At 40.4% G+C, this 14,546-nt stretch overlaps 1 protein-coding gene across 5 annotated transcripts in view; it reads right to left on the reverse strand.

Annotated features, from left to right (window-relative positions):
• The window catches only part of BBX (BBX high mobility group box domain containing), a 183,593-nt gene that overhangs the window by 79,403 nt on the left and 89,644 nt on the right, over positions 1 to 14,546 (reverse strand). For all 5 annotated transcript variants that reach the window (XM_067300811.1, XM_067300815.1, XM_067300825.1 and 2 more), the window contains 2 exons: positions 9,879 to 10,077; positions 3,918 to 3,985 (listed from right to left, as the gene is read on the reverse strand). In XM_067300811.1, coding sequence (XP_067156912.1) covers positions 3,918 to 3,985; positions 9,879 to 10,077 — 267 coding nt within the window. The remainder of the gene's footprint in view (positions 1 to 3,917; positions 3,986 to 9,878; positions 10,078 to 14,546) is intronic.

The following is a 14,546-nucleotide window of genomic DNA, read 5'->3' on the forward strand; positions in this document are numbered from 1 at the left end:
TAAAATAATGTACATAAATATATGGTTTAGAGGTGCTTACAAGAAGCAGTGCAAGAAAAACTCACTTAAAAATTCTGAAATCAAAATACAAAGAAATGACTGTGGTAAAGCAACAGCATTATTGAAATTAAGACAAAACTTAGACATACTATTATTAGACAGAAATGTGTTATTCAAGCATTCTTCTTAAAGGAGTTATATCAAATAGGAAACACATTTATGAAATGTCACATCTGGGTGTAAAACATTTACATATGTGACTTGTAGAAGCATGAGGTACTGCTAATAGGGTATGTAAGATGACTTACAGAAAACATGAAAGGAAGGACTTTGTGGGATTTTAGGAAGATAATAAAAAAAGTTAAATAATAGGATGGATTTTTTCCCATAACATTTTTAATTTTCCATACAATTTCAGATTATTTAAAATATTTCCATGCAAATGTGACTTTTATCTTATTTGTTACCAGAACAAGCATTTCAATAGCATTTGCTAGTGAATGCAAGTATGAGATTTAGCTAGCAACTGCATCTGGTCCCTGTAAGCAAAAGGCATCACAGAATAACCAGGCTTACAGCAAATACAGATTGTACCTCTGTTCCTGCTGCTGTTTGTCCCAGATGCTTATGCCCTGCAGCAGTGCAACTGGCACTTCTGTTTCAGAAATCTGCTGCCCAGGACCCCCATATTTCCCTCAAAACACTAGATCCAATTGCAGCAATTTCCATGCCAAGGAGAACTACACCACCGGACAATTTGCTGACGTACACAGTTAAACTCGTTTTCTCCTTGCCATACAACCAAGGGGTGACAACAGTACCTCCCATAATCAATGCTTTCATTGTATTTATTAAACATTGAGCAGGATGCTTTAATGGCGTACTACAGAAGCGTACCGACACAATGGGTTCCAATGATCAAAGAATGCACATTTCTCACACCTTACTTTTGCCTTTTTAATGGTTTGTGCTACAGTTTTCATTGATTTAATATTTTTATTACTGCTTTTTCATGTTTGTGTATTATCTGTTTAAAACTTCTGTCACTCAGCAATGGTATGGGTTATACCAGAGATGCACACCCACCCTTCTGCCTCTGAGTGACCTGCCTCTGAAGCTCTGAACCTCTGCACTGGTGTGAAACACGTGAGGGTCCTGCTTGCACGCCTGAGCGTTCATTTGGTGCATTTCAGACCACTTCACTGGTGGGAAACTTCTCAGGAGTGAAAGCACTTGGGATTCAGCTACCCATAAAACTCACGTTTTATGAAGTTCTACGTGACTGTGTGAACACGGATCCCAGTCAGCACAGCACAAATCAGCACTGATTTGGAAGCCACTGACCTGCACTGCCCCAGCAACACTGTGCTTGAGCTAAGCAGCCCTCCTGAGAGTGATTATTATGGCTAAGCCTCTGCAACGCAAGAGCTAGAAGCACACTCGCTCCCCAGGAAGGCACACAGAGGGAGGACGTGTCTTTTCATTGCATCTGGAGCCATGTGGTGGGAGTCGGGCACGACTTGTTCATGTTGTGATACAGGAACCACAAGCCGTGGAATGAGGGTAGCCCTGTTTCCTACAGCTTTGTGTTTAAAGGATGGATTTTTGGTGTCTAGTAAGTCACAGACTCAGAGGCTCTTTCGGGGTGAGGATAATCATACATTTCATATCAATTTCTGGTATTTTAAAAAAGTTAATGTTGTTGCCTTTGCTTGGCAGAAGCACTAATTTGAACTTGTTTCTTCTACCCAGCTGCTTCCCCCTTCCTTCCCAACTTGTCAGAAATTCCTTATCTCCAGAACTCGTAACTCTTTGGTCTAGCTGAAGCTGACCAAAGTGTTAAAATAATTATTGGAGGTAATGGATGGACAGACATTGCCACTGCATATGTGTCATCTCCTGCTGTAACAAAAGTCCTCAACATTTCATGAATTATTCTCTTTCTTACTACCCACATATCGTCAGCTACACTGAAAGAATTTTCATTTCTGATTTACACCCCAGATGACACCATTCTGCGTAGCCCCTGGGTAACATGGCACCGTATAGAAGACAACCTTTCATTCCCAGAAAGAAGGAAGCCATGAGGACGTTGCCTCTGTATCCTCACTTTCCCTTGCAGTTTATCATAACGTACTTTAAAGTGAACAAAAAAGAACAAAGATAAAAGACACCTGGAACATACGCTCACCTTCCTCACAAGCTGATAGCAAATTTTAATATGGCCCTGCTATATACAGCAGCGACAAGGGGAATACTGGTTAAAGAGCCAGGTTTTGGACTATGGTACTATTAAGGAGTTTTCTGAGAAGTAACCTATTGAGGCCACTAGGTGTTGCTGTAAGGCAAGCAAAAGTCATCATCGGCAAGGTAAAGGAGAGTAACCAGGAAGGTGAGCTTGAAAGCAAGGAGCATTCCTCATGCAATTTCAGATTTTCTTCTAATAAAACAGTTGTAATAAAGTGACAGGATCAAGCTTTGTCTAGTGCAACGAAAATAGTAAGAACAGACATGTTAGCCGTTTTTGTTCAGGGGTTTAACAACATATGCTCATGTATGCATCACCATTTTGCATAACTGATGGAAGTACTCAAATGCCAAGTGAAAATTAATTGTTTAACTAAATCATTTGTTCATTGGTGCTAAGGTTTTTAACTTTTCCTGCCTACCTGCTTGGTAACTCAAGCTAGTGTTTGGAAAGCAATCACGTATCAACCCTATTACTAGAAGAAAAATTCTGCAGTCTATTGAAAAAGTTATGAGGACAGGAATGTAACCAGCAGCATACAGATATGAAGACTGAAACCCCAAAGCCGTTCTGTAAATATTGCTGTTGTGCCTCTTTTCTCTTCTTGCACTGATGCATGCTCACACTGGCACCCGACATTTGCAGTCCTGACAACTGTAAGTAACACCTGACTCGAAAAGTCCCTATACATCCATTACATACACTTAACAGAAAATCAGTGGGCGTTGAATAAATCTACTTGGGATTAGCAGACTTGTTACATAAGTATCACTTTCCTCATCTTTTCTGAAGTTCTTAATAAACTATGCTAGTGTTCTTAATAAACTGTACTAGTGCTCCACTGCTTTATATTAACATTTTTTAAGATGATAATAGCGTTTCAAGACCTGTGCTTATTCAAGCTAAATGTTGAACCTCTTCACTGATAATACCTCAATAGTTACCTTAGTGCACCAAAGGCACCAATATTCTCCACAATGTCAATACCAACTCTAACACAACACAATTTCAAATTGCCTGTTGTAGAGGAAAGAATCTTACCAATTCTACAACAAATTCGTGAGTTTTTTTCAGTTAGCCTACCACACCATCTCCTAGTATGTGCTGCTGTGTCACTTAGGTGTCTCTCAGACCAGTGCTTATTGTCTCACCAGCAGGACTATTAAAATATGGTAACTCACTAGTAAGTAAGGGCTAATTTCTGGCCCACCATGATACTTGGCAACAGCCAACAGATCCCTCAACCAGATTTGTTCAGGCTGTATATATGAAAATTATTTTGCTTTACATTTTTGGTGAAAGCAGATTACACAGCTTGTTTCTTTGGTGCAGAGGGTCAGATTTCAAAACAGAACCACAGAGTGGCTGCGTTTGCAAACCACCTGTTTTTAACCATCACTGTATTCCAAGTCTTCTGTCTGTGAGAGCATCATCACCGGGCAGACATGCATGGTTTGATCATACATTAATCGGTCACTGAAGTTTATATTGAAGCGATGTCAAAACCAGGCCCAACATCTACATACATGGTTGGAATATGAGGCTCGCACCTGGGTGGCACCTGAGGTTACCTAAGATGTATATTAAATTTCATTTCCAGCTTGTCAAATACTCCTTTTCAAGGCTTTTGGTAACTGAGCTTGCAGTGAGGGAGAAGATAGTTCCTTACCTCTTGTGCAGTCAGGGCATGTTCCCCTGCTAAAAGCAGCATACTCAGGCCTCCCATTTGTGTAGGATCTGTTAAAAAGTAAAACCAAGTCTTCAGCTGATTCATTTGCTTGCTGCAAGAACTTATCATTTGCAGTGTTAAAGCCCCAAAAGGCTACTTGTCACAGACACTCTAAGCAAGCTGCCATAAAAGCCAATTCAAGAGAATCGCAAATAACCATTTCTGTACCCTCTGGGAGAGGCTTTCAAAGCTGTTTGAAGGATTTAATTGGATTTGTGTGCTTAACACCCCATTGTGTGGATTTACAATTTTACTGCCAAAGGTTTTATGTAATACAGAGATGGATATCTTTAAAACAGCTACTGTAATGATCTCGTACGTAAATGTACACAGTGAAGATGCTCTAATATCACAAATGTTTATAACTCAACAGATGCTTCTACCAAGGGAGCAGCCTCCTTCCTTAGCCACTGAACAAGTAAAGGGATGGAAGAAAATGATGTGATCAAGCTCTGAAGCAAATTTTCTATTTTCATTTAGCTTTAATTTAGAGCTGCATTTAGTGGTGAAGACTGCCAGCCTGACAGCTCCGAAGCATGAAGCGCTTTCTCCACTGTGCCAGGACAGCACAGGCATTGGCCAGGCAATCTGCTTGCCTTCATGTTGCCCTGCCAGTATGAGATATACTTGAAGAAAGTAAAATGGAGATATAAAGGTTCTTTCTCCAAGTATTTGATTCTGATGGTTTCTAGCCTCCAGCCTTCCCGCACCTCAGGAGCTCTGAAAACAATAGCAAAAAGTGAAAGCAATGAACACTGACACGGCATCACTCATGGAGTAGCTTTTCCAGACATCTTAAAATACTTGGTTGTTCTTCATTGTTATGAAGACTAATTGTCTGATTTTGGGGGAGTGCCTTGGAAGCAATGCAGGGTCCCAATTAAACACAGTGCCATGTACAGAGAGGGAGACAACCTGCAGCCCAAATGTCTCACACAACAGGCGCAGTGTGAGAGAAAGGAAAGCCTTATCCTTGCTGTACTGCTAAAGACACCCAGGTACAAAAAGACAAGCGACTTTGCCAGGTCTCATTAAGCCTGCATTCACATTTTTCATCTTTCAGATCTCCATTCACTGAACTATATAGAAACTACCTTGACAATAATAAATTACGCTTGCCCAGGACCATTCTCTGGAATGGAGGCCAACTGGCCAAATTACCCTGGTCCATTTGGTTAAATTTTGTTACCCTCTTTAACAGAATAGCTGCATCCAAAATGCCTACTGGGAACTTCCCTGGCCCATTCCAACTCAAGAACTGTGTCTAGGAATTTCTGGGGAGAGCGTCAGCTGAAATGGGCCAAAACTGTACCTGCAAACTTCCCAACGATTTAGCGCTATGGATGATCAAGTTCCCGTTCACGGGAACGCTCACTGCCACTGTTGAATTAACACTGTAGATGCTGCCAAAGGTTCTCCCTCACTCAGCATCCCACACTGACATTCACAGGGTAAGTTTTTTCAATAGTCTTTTAAAAAAGAGCAGTAAACTAAAGCAAAAGAAAATGCTGTGAATAAACCAAGCTCATCCACTAACTCAAGGATAGAAGAGTGGTTCACGGTCTTAAGAATACTCCCTAGATAGTATCTGGCTTCAAAACCAATGTTCAACTAGAATTATTTTTTCCCTTTACTGTAATGAACAGTTAGATGGGTGGATTTTTTTTACTTTTTATTTTTTTAAATTTAAAAAGGGAAGAAAAGGTGTTAGGCTTACACAAAGAGACAATGCACTAACAGAAGTGCAGGATCTAGTAACAAGAAGTGACTGAAGAAACAGAGATAGAAGATGGGGAGGATCAGAAAATAACTAAGCACAATTCATCAGTGAAGCGATCTTGTCAGAATAGCACTTTTACCATCAAAGTGCTTGATTAGCAACAGTTCTGTCCTTCAAAAAAGAGGAAGTCAGAGCAACTGAAAAGTGAACATGTACCTTGAAGGAGAATGACTGAATAGACAGTTCACTTGGAGGAATGAGAGATTGGCAGAGACCTCCCGGCCCATCATAAACTTACTGAGCTCCATATGAAATATTTAGGAGTTGGCTGGTTGCTTTCTACTTTCTCTATTCCCACTGGAAGGCAGCTGCATAACCTGAATCTTCTAAGTATTAAGAGCTTTCTTCTAATTTTCAGCTTAAATTTACTCAGGGCCAAGTGGTACACATTTGTACTGGTGCCCACTCCTTTAAACTTGAATAACTGTTCTTAAATGGTATCTTCCCCTTTGCTGTATTCACAGGAGTCATCCTATTCTTTCACCACTAGGTTTACTAGCCTAAGCAAATTAAAATCTTCTGACATTGGCATGCATATTTGCCTCCTATTGTCCTAACCACCCCTGTAGCTCTCCTCGCCAGTTATTCCAGGTGGAGCTCCTCTGGCTTGCACATGAATGATCCAATGCACAGGCATCCCGGATAAGCTTGCACCTGTGCTCTGTTCAATGGCATTAATTCTTCTCTACAGTTCCTGGAAATACTTTGCCTGACACTGTAGTATAGCACTTTCTTACGCCCCCATCACACTGATGGCTCATAGCCCTGTTGTGATTGATCTTTAGGTCTTTCCCCTCAGTCTTTTTGCCAACTGGAGAACACTCAGCTTATAGCTCTAAAATTCTTCCCTCGCTTCTAAGTGTCTTCTTTCTAAAAAGGTCTCCTGTTCTCTCTCCTTCAAATGAGTAGCTTTTAATTACAGGATAAAGCTAGGATTTATCTTTTTTTTTAAGTAAGCAAAGCTTCAACAGACACTTAAACCATTTGTTTAAAAATAAAAATCAAGAGGAGGAAAAAAATGACAGCTTAGTGGAAAGTGAAAGTTTAATTTGGTGCTTAAACAACTCAAGAACACTTATGCTGCAGCTGTAGCAGAGGGTTTGCGCTTCCATGTCTGAACTTGATAAAAGACAAAAAACCTCCCACTAAGGTTTCAAATTACGAAATAATATAATATAAGGGAAGACAACATGTAAATATTTCAACACTGCCATATGTTTATAGCGTCTTCTAAGGACAACTATGTTTCTCTTATGGCACTAAGAACTTGCTGGTATGAATAATTTAGAATTCTAAGTGTTATTTTAAAGTTGTTTACAGGTAAATCAAGAGTAAAGAGAAAGTAGTACACATATTTGATATGTAGACTGGGAGGTGATTTGTGACTTTTTCAACTGCTTTTAATACTGACTGAACTTACAACCACCTAACTACTTGGGAACAACATCTTTTGTTAGTATTAGACTGGCCAGAAACTCAGCTGGCTGGCTGGCATCACAGCAATTTTTACATCAGAGGAAAGTAAGATCTGAGGAAGAAATGAGCAGAAAGAAGGCCTGCAGGTATCAGTTTCAACTAAGTTTTGGCTGGGTTCAGAATTAAGCCTTTTCTAAAAACAAAAACTGCATCTCTATCGGTATATTGGCTGTTCTATGAGGTGTCTTTCCCCCCCACCCCTTATTTTCACAAATAAAAAGCTTTTCTGACTCAGCCGGTTTTCTTCTGATCCCAAAATGTAAAAGTATTGGAAATCCTGCACACTAGTATAGGAAAGCTGTTGCTCACTTAGCTCTGTAGCTGTGAGAGGAGATGCTGCAAGGGACCAGACAGTTGTCTTTGCCTCATGCTCTATGACAGAGCATAGGTGAGCCATGTCATAAAAAACAGGCTCAATCACAACGTCCAGGCTGGATGAGAGCAAAGGACACTGGTGATTCTGCAGGTCAAAAGCCCAGTGCTGGCGCCACACCTCAGGTCTTGATAAAATGACAGGGCAACATGAAAAACTTGAAAGAAAAATTGGGATGGTTACTGTCAGAATGCCAAAAAAAAAAAAAAAAAAAAAAAAAAGGGAGACAAGGCCTGCATGAGACTTTTATGAAAGGAAAGGAAGATTTTTACTCTGTATAATACATTTTCCAAAATGAAGTGTGTCATATAAGAAAAAAATTAAGAAAGTGTTTACAATTACTAACAAGTAAAATGCATTTTTCTGGAATGATTCTGGAATGATACATTCCCTGTCCTGAGGAAGCTATCTGCCTTGAAGATGCAAGATATTTGGTAGCATTTCAAAGGTAAAGGTGTTTCTATGGCTGCTCAGCTACTTTTTAGTTCATTAGCTAGCATGCAGCCTGGATTTTAAAAGAGGTTACATTGGACAGAACAGCAGGACTTGAACTGAGTTATCATGCCCCCTGCTATGGGGGAAGAACACAACAAAACCTATTTATCATCAACTGGTACACAGCTGCCAACATGACAAAATAGCAACCTATTCAGCATGGTGGACTTCTCATGATTCAGATGCTGCCAACTTCTCTATCAGGAGTTGTCGTTGCTTTATGGGCTGCTGTTATACTTATGAAATAGCCAACCTTCATTGGCATAAGGACTGCAGTGAGACCCCTGTGCATTACTATACTCACTGATTTGGTCTGTAGTAAAAAGCTCGTATGTAACACAAACAGGGCCTTCTGAAATGAACAGCTCTATAGATAAAGCAATGGGTTAGAAATTAAGAGTGACAAAAACATCCAAGTGGAACCTGATGAGAGCTTGCTTTCAGGTCTCTGTCCTCCACTCTTACAGGCATTGATCAGAGATCTCTCTGTAACAGGGAAGCCTATGGCTGGGCAGTGCCACAGGAGAGCTGGGGACAGCACCCAGGCAGAACAAGACCTACTGCTTGCTCCTTGCATCAAGTCAAGGCACCTTTAAGGAGCATAAAAGTTACTCCTCTGATAGCAAAAGCAGAATGGGATGAAGAGACTTGCGATTTTCAGAACCGGTCTGCTATGTATCATAACTATGTAGCATGAAAACCTTCATTTTGAATTACATTTCACAGTTCCTTCATGCCCAGAAGGAATTTCATTACAGGAATTTTCATACTGCTAAACCGGTAAAAAGCATATACAAGCCTTTTTATCCTTTTACACTTGCTCCATAAAAACATTTTCCACTCTCTAGAAAACTCTCTGTCTCAGGAACTCTCTAGGCAGAAAAGTCTTATCTGTCACACACTTGCCATAAGCTAGGTAGGATACGACAAAGTTTCAAATACATCAACATTTATAAAACGAGAAAACAAAAAAGAAAAAAAGAAAGAACAGGGCAGGGAGGAAGAGAAAATTACTTTCCACCTTGCATCTTAGGTTTTTAAGCTTAGGTTTTTAACTTTTACAGAGACATTAATGTCTCTGTATTTCAAGGTCACGACTGTGACAGTTTGCTATTTGTGTTATATCAGTGAAAGTGAGAGATTATCTGCCTTTCACCAAGTACAGGCTCTCCACTTACACTGATTTTTTTTTTTTAAATATTTAGAAAATTGGAAAAAAAACCCCACCATAATGGGAAAAAAGAGCAGATTTTAGAGAAAATTAAATTACATTTATTTTGATTTAAACATAAAAAGTTAGCTCCATAGGTACGTTCATCTACAGAAACATTAACACCTCCAACTTTATAGACATCCGTAAGTTATTTTGTTTACAGCAAGTTGCTAAACATGGTATAATGCTTCATGAAAAAGAATGCACTCAGTCAGCACTATCCTTCTTTGACTAGGAAATGAAAATGTCCAGTTCTAACAGCAGATAAGCCTGAGCTAAAAATAAATCAAATCTGGACCCCAAATGGCCACATTTTAAAAGATACCACATATCTGGACCCAATTCTAAAAAAGCGATCATGCACTTAAACTCAGCCCTCAGAAAAATGTTGCACAGCTGTTATGCATAGGTTTAAGAATAGTCTTGGCAACTTAATTTGGGGACATGAAAGGTGTTTACACTATGTTACCATCTGCAATAAGGAAAATTGGTCTTGCAATTCAAAGTCACATCCTCCAAAAAACTAAGGATGCTCCGTGTGAGAAACAAGGCTGGAAATCTCACCTGCCATTCCGAAGTTAAGCTGTGGCATTTCTTCGCTTTTTGCCACTTTCCTGGGGCTTGGTAAATCTTTTGCAGAGTCTGAAGAAAAGGCCCACAGCTTTTTCCTGTTTGTAACAGTGGATGTCTGAGTTTTCACAGGTTTGTTTGTTGTAGGGCACCACCTGTACCCTGGATTTGCCTTCATGAATGCATCCTTGTACTAGAAAAGAAAAGGATAATTATCAGTCACACCAGTCAGGACGTTATACTACCTATAGGACAATGGAGTGCACTGCTTGTGAGATGGTTTAATTCAGTATCTGATCTTTAAATTTTGTGATTTTCTAACAGTGTTTTAATCATATATTACAGTCTGACCACCAACACAACCTAACATGAAGAAATATTAAGATAAGAAAAGCTGTATTTAAAACAGTAGGGTTTCTTTCATCTCCAGAGGGTTTATGACCCAGAGCAGGCTTAAGTCCTGATCCTGCAAACTGCTCCCCAGTGCCTTTATGGTGCTCTGTGTCTAGGAGCCACAGAAGACAGCTATTTAAATTCTTTTGCAGGTACAATCTTTGTTTGCATTCTAGTTTCAGAAAACATTCACCTGGCAATAAATGTAGCAGGATGCTCCTCATCCTGCATTCATTTTTCTCTAATAATTCTATATTTTAGGATATTTGAGTTATATTCTTTCCCAAACCAGGCATATTCCTTAGAAAATAAACAGCTACCAGTATCATCTCATTTTCAGTGACTTCCGAGAGGTCATCCTAGCCTTCCTTCCAAAATTTATCATGCTGCATGGCAGCATTAAAACAAACTGTGACCATTTAAAACTTTCTTTGGCCTTGAGCACACATGCACACATCTTAGTTGTTTGGTACATTCTCGGCATGAGGCAGCAAAACAACCTAAGCCAGACTACACATAGAGGGAAAAAAAGCCCTGGATTCTACACAGTTTGGTAGGGGGGAGAGGGAATCTACCTTTTTCCTGAAAGCCTGACAGTGACATTTTCCAAGTACCTTGCTGACTGGACAGAAAAGATCTTTGAAAGTTAGTAGCAACTAAAAGAGTGCATTTCAGTATTTTGGATTTGTTGCTCTGCAAGGTACTGAATGGAAGATTCAAAGGAAGCAGCCACACGTTCCAGCTGCAAATGTTTGCCCAACAACTGATGCAGATTTAGAGCACTCATTTCTGTAGGAGGCTCCCGAGGAAGGACCCCTGCTCACAGCTGGGAGAAGCAACTGGATATCTTCTCACTCATTAGGTGGTTCTTGGCAGAGGCAAATGACCAAACCAGCAGTTTTATCCTGAACTACATGGCAGGGCAGTGATTACACATGCTCCCTGCTGCCATCAGTCCCAGTAATGTTATACAAAAGCGTGTACGCTTCATACACATGCATGCGCAGAAACACACACACAGGGGAAAAAAAATCCCTTGGGTACCAAAGAATACAGGAGATAGCAGTCTGCAAACCTTGTCCTCTAATAGAGTTACTGCAGTGTTTTCCCAGATTAGTACTCCTCTGACTTGGAAATACTGGCATGCCTCGTGGCAGGATCATCATCGCATCTGTACCTCTTTTACTTTCATTTCCATCTTAATCTATCAGCTGTCACTGTCTACTTCCAGACTGCAGCAATGCTAAAAATGATTCATTTTACAAGAAGCACAGCACTGCGCGAACCTGCTGTGCAAAACCCTGTATTTATAGAAATGGCTATAAATAATGAAAAACCTGTAGGGACTGCTGACCCATCTACTCACTGTATTTTCTGAACAGGGCATATGTATCAAATTGGCAAACTAAGGACTGTGACACCTCTCACCTCCCCTCTTTTCCCTTTTTCTTTGTTTTGTTTGGGAGTTCATTTCACCAGTGAATGCACACCACAAAAATAGCTTCACGGAGGGAAGGGAAGGGGAGGGCATAAGGGAAGAGGTGGAAAGGAAACGCACAAAGAAACAGCTTTGCCTTCCATTGTTAGAGCACCAGCCCACTCATGAATCATGCTTCCAGCCCACAGAGTTAAAAGCCCAGGATCTCCAGCAACAAAGTACATAAGCTCTTCCTATCAGCGTTGCTGCTTTGAATAACTGAATTATTCTATGGATTAACTTGACAATCCAACAGGCTGCCCATCAAATGAGAACCATAATGCATGCCATTTGTAAGACAAGGTGGTGATAAGCTTTTAATCACTTTCCTACAAGAGCAGTTCAAGTGAGGTGGTGTATTAATGGAATTTTTCCTCTGCAAAGCCAAGAATTTAACATTAACTACGCTCTCCAAAGCGGAGGGAGGAAATACAGCGAAGACAACTCCTTGGCTCCTTCAGACTCCTTTCAAAATTTCAGCACTTGAGCTAAATGGGGAAAAAAAAAAAAAAGTCTGAGAAGTTAAACAATGGTCAAGAAGTAGCTTTATAAAATGCATACAGGGGCCTGATCCAAATCTCAGAAAGACTTCCAATATTGATTTGCATGTCTATTAGATCAATGCCTAAAATGAAGAAATATTTCTGCTTGCCAGGTCATGAGAAGATAACTTAAATGAGCTCCACTAATACGAAAAAGCCAAAGGCAGTTGTGGAGCTTACTGTTTTCCTCCATTCAACCAACTGTGCAGTAAGCCAATATAACACAGTCAGCCTAAGGAAGTCTCTAAAGTCACTTAAAAAAAAAAAAAAAAAGGGCAATGTGGTTATTCTGGAACGTAAAGACATCATCTTCATTTCCATGCAGAGCAGGGCATGGCGCTCTCTTCAGGACCATCCTGCAGGATCAGGCCCTGTAATTCCAGGTAATATAAAGGTTTGTGAGATCGGTTTGATGCATCATTTCCATTTTGTGAATGCCTGGGAAAGGATGCATTACGTGACAAGACGGGGCAGCTTTAGAGCTGAGGTTAAAAAAGGTGCTGCACATAACTGTAACTCCCTGAGTCCCTGTCATCACCAAATAAAAAAGATTTGCTTTCTCCAGTGTCATGGAAACAAAAGCTCAGAAACTGAATTCAAGTTACACCTCAGGGTAGCAGTTAGCACATGCTTAACTTTAAATGTATGCTTAAATTCCACTGACTTTCTACTAAAAGTCACATGAATCCCAGAGATCTAGGGAAAAAAAAGAAGAAAAAAAAAAAGAAAATACTACACTGTTTTTCATTCCAGAAGGATACAGGTTTCACATTACATGTTATGGTCCATACGTCACCCAACCAACTTGCCAGACTGCAGCCAGGAAGTCAGAACATTTGTCTTCTCCTCCTTTGAAGTGGCTGCCAAAAAAGCAGCAATAGCAAGCTCCGAGTCCAACTGACTTTATCTGCGAAATTGCTGGCAGAGCACTCGCAGGGAGAAGTGTTCAGATCTGCCACTGAATGGCAACAGCCTGGATTTATCAGGCTGCTCTCTACAGGAAACAATTCCCACCGCCTGGATCTTGCTGATGCAAAGACATCTTTAAAAATGAAGTGTGTTCTAACAAGGGAAACAAGGCTTCAACAATAATAACCTTGCTGGATATTTTCCAAGCCAGCTGAATATATCCCCAGTCCCCGACCAGGGCAGTTGTAGGGAAAGTCCTGTAAGAATTAACGGATGAACACTTCCCCTATTACTGTAGTAACCAAAAATGCTGGAGTATATTTATGAGTCTTCAGAATTCATTTTCTCCTCAGTGAAGCAAAATGGTAATAAATGGCACGAGCACTTGTGGTTTTACTTGGAGGATTTATCAGCTGTTGGGCTTACGCCCTGTATAATGAAACTTTCAAAGTTACGTTGACCTGGGAGGCCTGCAGGATGCAAACAGAATGCCTGCTTCTAAAGAAAACACTTGCAGAAACTCACGCCGAGTTTTGCAGGTGCAGTATGAAGTCTCAAGGGCAGGTGCTGCCGTAAGAGAACATAAACCACAAGACTTTAAAAACAGGGAGCATGGGGCCAATTTTTCTAAGATATTAAGGCACCTCAAGGTGCAGACAGGTACACAATGGGATTTTCAAAAGTGTTTAAATGAACCATACACCTGATTATCCTCTCAGTAGGAATCAGGGCTAGATGTCTAACTCACTAGGAAACTTCTCCTAATTCCACTTGGCAGAGTGTTTGAGTGCCTCACTATCTTAAAAAATCTTGAGATTTTGCCTATAGCTAGACATATGTAAGTAAATAAATGAAAGCCTTGATCTGCACGCCTGCTGAGGGGAGTATCCGTTGCTGGTGCTACGCAGGTAAGAAACCGCAAGTTGCTCACTTGATGCTTCATCTGAGCAATCTGTTTTTGTAAACTCTGCCTTCCAGTAATAAAAACATTCTTGAGATGTGACAAAACCAAGGGCCATAATGCCACTGCAACATGAACCACTTCTATGAGGGCCGTTCACATCTCTGGATTTAGATGCTCGGAGTACACAAGAGGTGGTATGGGGCTAGTGGATACGACACAGTATCTATGGGAGATGTGTGCCCTTCCAGGGCAGTGACTGGAGGCCACGCACTGTGTCCTGTAAGTCTAAAATGGCACTGAAAAGCTACATTTACGTAACTAAAGTTCATCTGGTGTATTTTAAACCTCAATGTGCTTAGGCATTGAAATAGAAGACTACTAGTCCAATAGTAGTTTCAATATATGGTTCTCATTGCAGTTGATGTTAACATCCTTTT

This window comes from Apteryx mantelli, chromosome 1 (assembly GCF_036417845.1).
Source record: "Apteryx mantelli isolate bAptMan1 chromosome 1, bAptMan1.hap1, whole genome shotgun sequence".
NCBI classification, from domain to species: Eukaryota; Metazoa; Chordata; class Aves; order Apterygiformes; family Apterygidae; genus Apteryx; species Apteryx mantelli.